The 7,325-nt window shown below is 33.7% G+C and overlaps 1 protein-coding gene across 2 annotated transcripts; it reads right to left on the reverse strand.

Annotated features, from left to right (window-relative positions):
* Positions 1 to 334: 334 nt before the first annotated feature.
* Positions 335 to 5,192, reverse strand: LOC147372119 (olfactory receptor 6C2-like). 2 transcript variants are annotated; one of them, XM_086403598.1, is made up of 2 exons: positions 5,177 to 5,192; positions 335 to 1,272 (listed from the first exon to the last, which is right to left on the reverse strand). In XM_086403598.1, the coding sequence occupies exons 1-2, from the start codon at positions 5,190 to 5,192 to the stop codon at positions 335 to 337; spliced, it is 954 nt and encodes a 317-aa protein (XP_086259724.1). The 2 variants fall into 2 exon arrangements, with proteins under 2 accessions (XP_086259724.1, XP_086259725.1); XM_086403599.1 differs by lacking the exon at positions 5,177 to 5,192 and having other exon boundaries at positions 335 to 1,312.
* Positions 5,193 to 7,325: the final 2,133 nt, after the last annotated feature.

The following is a 7,325-nucleotide window of genomic DNA, read 5'->3' on the forward strand; positions in this document are numbered from 1 at the left end:
GACATCAAAAAACACTCTTGAAATCTAAAAAAGGAAAAGGCAATCACACAATTACCCTGTTCAAAATGTACAGTGAACTTGTAGGTTTTCCTTCTTTCATTTCATTGTTAGCCCTTTGGTAAACTCTTGTTAGTGTGTAATGTCATTCTTCTTACTTTTTTAAAAATATAAATTTATTTATTTTAATTGGAGGTTAATTCTTACTGTCTTTTTAAGAGAGCTGCCTGAAACAGTTTCCATACCAGGAAAGAAATGACTGAAAGCTTAAAGATACATACTTAGGAACAAATGATCTTTTCATGAAAAATTGATTCCTTTACATTAGCAAATTCCATTAGATCTTTGAGAATAATGCAATTCTTTTGATTGCATCACCAAAGGCTTGTTTAACTTGCTTGTTTCTCAAGGTGTAAATGAAGGGGTTCAGCATAGGAGCAATTGAAGTAGTGAGCATTGCCACACCCTTATTAATACCTGCTGATTCCTTTGCTGAAGGCTTAACATAGATGAAAATACAGCTTCCATAGGTGATGGAGACCACAATCGAATGGGAAGAACATGTGGAAAATGCCTTTTTCCTTTGCTGGGCAGAAGGGAATTGTAAAATGGTCTTGATGATGTATACATACGACAGAATAACACACAGGAGGGTCATGATAAAGGTCAACACTGCACAGACTATGATCATTTGCTCTATAAGCCACGTTTCTGAGCATGAGATTTTTAGAAGGGGGACTGCATCACAGAAAAAATGGTCAATAACATTGGAGTCACAGAATTCTAGATGCAGGCCCAGGCTAAGTGGAGGGATTATGATTAACAAGCCAGCCATCCAGCAACAAAGGATGAGTCTTCTACAGACCATGTTGTTCATGATAGTCATATAATGCAGGGGTTTGCAGATGGCCACGTATCGATCATAGGACATGGTAGCCAGGAGAAAAAACTCAGTTACACCAAAAAGATCAGCAAAAAATATTTGACTGATACAGTTATTATATGCTATTGTTTTGTCACCTGTTGATATATTATACAAATATCTGGGAATACAAGCAGATGTAAATGAGATTTCTAAGAAGGAGAAATTTTGTAGGAAAAAGTACATGGCAGTTTTCAGGTGAGAGTCTATGAAGGTGAGGGAGATGATTGTCAGGTTCCCAGTTACACTCAACATGTAGGTGAGAAATAAAAAGATGAAAATCACAATCTTCAGTTGTGGATCATCAGTCAGTCCCAGCAGGGTAAAAGTTGTTACTGTGTGGTTTCTCATCACTGAATCCTGACTTTTATTCAATCTGCATTTACGATTCAGAAATATTTGATATGCATAGAGTGGTTATTAATGGAGGCAAAACAATGCAAACAAACTCACAGGCATTAAAAAATTTTGTTCAGAAATATTTTCAGTACACTGGTATCCTAGGCTCCACAATTGTGTATTATTGATCATTTCAGGGGAGATTAAAAAATCAGAATTGCTTTATCTATATCATGCTATGAAATATTATTGGTGCTTCTTCCTCATTACATTTTATGTTTTGTTTCCACTTTACATTTTATCTATATCTTGGATTTGATTTTCCCTTATATTGGATTTAGCTGCTAATGTTTTGTCAGAGTAAGAGTTCTTTCTTACTCCCAGACTCATTCCTAAAACTGAATTCCAAACTTTCATTTTTACCTTCATGTGTTTCCTTAAAATTTTGTTATTGACACAGTTGATCACAAATAGTTTGTCTCACTAAATGCATTCCATGTCCAATACTGAAGATGCTGAGCGCTAGGATTGCAACATAAACGTCTATGTTGCCTTTAAACAACTTCTGTCTTACTCACCTATGCCCCTGAATCTATCTCATAATTTTCTGTTTAAAAACACTAATTTCCTACTGTGGTACAGAAGACAAGGAATATTTTGATGACAAATACATGATGTAGAATAACAATATATGTTGGGTATAAATATATAGGGGAGTAAAAGATCATTACAATTTTTCTTAGTTTTCAATCCATTTAGTTAAGGTTGAGACACATTCCAAAATATTATTATTAGTATTACTAACTACAAAAAATTCAGGTTAAATTATTAGGCATATTTTTCAAGATTAGCTTGCTTTCACTGTGACTCAGTTATGCCATTTACAAAGTGGAAATAATATTATTACCCTTCATATATATATATATAATGTTGAAAAATTAAATAAGTTAATATTTAGAGTACTTATAAAAAGTGCCTGGCTGATAATGAGTAATAAACAAATTTTAACTATTTCAATGACCTGGTCCACAATGATTTTCATTTTAGAGACAGACCATACATTCAATCATCAATACATTGTAATCACATTTTCTAATGAAACATAAATCTAATGAAAAAATTTATGCCAAAGTTCATCAAACACCTTCTTTTGACTAATAGAGTTCAGGAAAATTCATAGGAAAGTCTAGTTTTAACCATACAATAGTCATAGAATTCTCTCATAACTTACTTTAATATCACGTTTTCCTGTCATCATTTGGCTTTCTAATATCTAGACACTTCTTTTTTCCCCCTGAATTCTATGTTGATAGTTCTTAGCATTTCTTTACCATTTTCCTGAATTTTTTAAATTTAATAAACTTGACATGTAACATTATATAAATTTAAAGTATATAAGGTATTACTTTGATACATTTATAATTGCAACATGATTGCTCATGTAGTGGATAATTATCACCTTACATAATTATAATATAATATTACTATCTACAATTACTGTAATATATACATTAGATCTCTTTGATTTACTTACTACTCATTGCAAGTTTTTACCTAAAGCTTTACTTAACATATGTACTCTTTTGGGGTATTTTCTTGAACTTCTAATCTCCAAAATGATTGATCTTCAGTTATATACCCAAATTCACTGCAAATATAAAACATCCAAAATGAAACTTGATTTTTCACACTCTCTTCCTATTTTTTAATAACCAAACCAATATTTCCCACTTTCATCTCTGTCCCCAGTCTTGAATTTTGTGGGACAAGCACATACTCAGCCACTTGTTTTCAGTTTTTAGTTTCCACGTGTATTAATTTGTCACATATAAATTATGTTATTTTTAGATGATCTCTTATTTTTTTGTAGCTCAAAATAATCTTATCAATAACTATATACTGTCTAAGATTAAAGTGCTCTGAAAATGATGTTTAATGGATACCCACGTTAGAATTTCCACTGATAAATTTTGTACAATCAGGAAAGATTAACTTACTAGAGGCAAATATTACCCAAGTATCAAAAAATGTAACTGAAATGCAGAATTTATAATACTTACATTCTTGCAGTTAATCATTCTTATAGCTACCACTTGAAAATGACTATAATGCAAATAGTATTAGAAGCATGAGAATTTCTGGTTACTAATGATTGAATGGGCGATAGAGGGTGAGATGGTTGGACGGCTTCCCCAATTCAATGGACATAAACTTGGGCAGACTCTGGGAGATGGTGAGGAACAAGGAAGGCTGGCATGCTGCAGTCTGTGGGGTCAAGAAGAATCAGACACCACTTGGTGACTGAACAACAACAACAACAACACTGATTGAATCTGGTCCCTCCTAGAGTAACAGCAGCTTGGGAATGCATAATTTCCTTAAAACTTTTTGTCTTCAAATATGTCAACTTCCTCACAATAGATTTGGTGCTAAGACAAATCTAGGAAATAGCTTTAAAAGAAAAAAGAAAAAGTTTCAATAATTGAGAGGAGAAGCAGGCTCAAAGGAACACCTACTAGTTTTGGACAAGCTGATGTTCTGAACTATTATGCTTAGAGAGAGAGGATTTTCTCTTAATATTATATTTATTTCATTTGCTGAATCTGCAACAAAATTAATAAATAAGAGAGCCCTTGGTGACTCAGGATCAAAAACTACTAATTTAGCATCTGTGTAATCATCTTGTATCAATTAACCTTTGGGTAATTGAAACAAGACAAACTAATATAATAACAGAGGGGAAATGACCTTTAGAGACAGAGAAAGCAACAGAATCACTCTAGGGACTGGGAGGACAACTGACTTTAATTAAAAACAAAACATAGTCCAGTTTCTTTTAACTAACTATTGTGTAAGGTAAAGATGATATATCTCTCTCTCTACTTTTTCTATTTGTTATAAAATGAATATATTATATATTAAGACATTTGATGAGACATATGACAATAAGAAATTAAAGTGAAAAAGAATAAAGGAAGACTTAAAATAGAGATAATAGGTAATTTTGGAGCATGTCCTTCCATACTTTTCCTCCTGCAGATCTATCCATGTGTATCACATGTAATAATTAGAAATGCATAAACATTATTGAAAAATACTTCCATACTGTGGTACTCAGATTGTCACAGTTATTTTACAATTGGGCTTCCCAGGTGGCTCAGTGGTAAAGAATGAACCTGCAATGCCGGAGTCATAGGTTCAATCCCTGGGTTGGAGAAATCCCCTGGAGAAGGAAATGGCAACCTACTCCAGTACTACTGCCTGGGAAATCCCATGGACTGAGGAACCTGGTGAGCTACAGTCCATGGGTTGCAAAGAGTTGGCCACAACAGAGTGACTAAACAACAACAATTTTACACTTAGATGTGTGTGAGCCTATTATGTGTGAGCCTAAATAATTTATCAATAATTATTTGCATGCATTATTTTAAATCTATTTAATTTCAGTCCACTGTATTACTGTAACAACAGCATTTAAATTCAAATTTATCACTGTTGTAAATAAATGCTGTTTCAAGTTTTACCATTGTAAAATATCACTCTGTAGATAATTATGCTGTTTCTAATTATCTTTAATCATTTTAGCATTTTTATATTTTCTAAAATATAAAAAAATTACAAGAAATTTTTTGAAAGTATTTCTGCACATTTTCCAGAAAAATGGATCAAAGTAAAAATTTCTTTGAGGTACTGAGATTCGTACTTAGAACTATAATGTACTAATACTAATAATTAGTATGTTCCTTCAAGTCACGTGTATAAGAGTATCTTTCTGCATACACTCAAGAATGCAATTCTGCTTTTCCTTTAAATAATTATTCAATTCAGTTCAGTCGTTCAGTCGTGTCTGACTCTTTGCAACCCCATGAACCGCAGCATGCCAGGCCTCCCTGTCCATCACCAACTCCTGGAGTCCACCCAAACCCATGTACATTGAGTCGGTGATGCCATCCAACCATCTCGTCCTCTGTTGTCCCCTTTTCCTCCTGCCCTCAATCTTTCTTAGCATCAGGGTCTTTCCAAATGAGTCAGCTCTTCACATCAGGTGGCCAAAGTATTCATTTGTGGACTAATATAGGTCAAGGCTGTATTGCAGATTGAAGCAATATTTGCATACAATAAGTGGAACCTTTAAAATATTTTAGTGAATTTTTAAAATATATACTTCCCTAATCATTGCTTTCACTGTAAAGACAATAAGCACTTCCATATTCCCACAAATTTCCTTTGTGTCCTTTCCTAGTAAACTTTTTATCCTGGGCAGCTAGTGATCTTTCTGTCATTTTAAATCAGATTTCATTTTTATTTTTCTTGTGTTTCATTTGAATGGAATAATCATGGCATTATTCCCTTATAATTTTTTAATATTCAATTTTATTATTGCATATACAAGTAGTTCACTTACATTACTGAGAAATATCCATGATTTAGACATATTGCCACTTTTTTAATAGTTTTTTTACTTGCTTTGTAATTCCTTTTTTCCTTTCTTTTTCTTTTGCCCTCTTCTTTTGTCCTTTGATGACTTTCTATAGTGGAATGTTTCTTTTTCCCTCTTTTTGTTTTGTTTTCACTGTGTACAGTATGTTTATTTTTATGTTGGAAATGTATATGTTTATAAATGCACCCAAGCTGAACAAGACCTGACACCAAAACAAGACAGAACTTACAAGAGTGGAAAATCAGAGTTCACTCTTTCTCACGAGCATAGATGTAAAAATGAAACAAAATATTGAATCCAGAACTGTATAAAAGGAATAATACATCATTACAAAGCAGAGTTTGGACCAGAAATGCAAGTTTAGTTTTAACATTAGTCAGTCAATGTAACAAACCACATTAACAAAATAAAGGAGAGAAAAATAATCTCAATACATGTGGAAAAAGCATCTGTCAAAATTCAGCACACATACATGATATCCTCAGAAACTAGAACTAGAAGGGAAATTTTCCAATCTGATGAAAAGCATGCAAGAAAAACCTACAGCTAACATCATTTTTAAACAGTGAAAAAATTGGATGCTGTCCTCTAATGTTAAGAACAAGACAGGATATTCACTCACATAACTTCAGTTCAACAGTAGTTTAAGTTTCCAACTATTCCAATAAACGAAGAAGAAGAATAAATACATAAAAAGATCTGGAATAAGGAGATAGAAGTGCCTTTTTTCATCAGATCAGATCAGATCAGTCGCTCAGTCGTGTCCGACTCTTTGCGACCCCATGAATCGCAGCACGCCAGGCCTCCCTGTCCATCACCAGCCCCCAGAGTTCATCAGACACATGTCCATCGAGTCAGTGATGCCATCCAGCCATCTCATCCTCTGTCATCCCCTTCTCCTCCTGCCCCCAATCCCTCCCAGCATCAGAGTCTTTTCCAATGAGTCAACTCTTCGCATGAGGTGGCCAAATTACTGGAGTTTCAGCTTCAGCATCATTCCTTCCAAAGAAATCCCAGGGCTGATTTCCTTCAGAATGGACTGGTTGGATCTCCTTGCAGTCCAAGGGACTCTCAAGATGTACAATTTTTTTTAAATTAAAAAAAAAAAACAAACAAACAAAAAAAAAGAAAACTAAGACCATAGCATCCAGTCCCATCATTTCATGGCAAATAGATGGGGAAACAATGGAAACAGTGACAGACTTTATTTCCTTGGGCTTCAAAATAAGAAAAAAAAAAAAAAGACAAACGGGTAGAAGATCTAAATATACATTTCTCCAAATAAGACATACAGATAGCCAAAAAGCACATAAAAAAAGATGTTCAACATCACTAATTATTGTGTGTGTGCATGCATTATTAGAGAAATGCAAATCAAAACTACAAAAAAAAAAAAAAAGCTACAATGAGGTATTATCTCAAACTAGTCAGAATGACCACCATCAAAAAAATTTACAAACAATAAGTGCTGGAGAGGGTGTGGAGAAAAGGGAAACCTCCTACACAGTCAGTGTGAATGTAAATTGGTACAGCTACTATGAACAACAATATGGAGGTGCCTTAAAAAACTAAAAATAGAACTATCATACAACCCAAAAATCCCACTCCTGGGCATATACCCAGAGA

The sequence above is a fragment of the Bos grunniens genome, chromosome 5, assembly GCF_055505025.1.
Source record: "Bos grunniens cultivar Pamir isolate PY7600 chromosome 5, Bosgru_T2T1.0, whole genome shotgun sequence".
Lineage (NCBI taxonomy): Eukaryota > Metazoa > Chordata > Mammalia > Artiodactyla > Bovidae > Bos > Bos grunniens.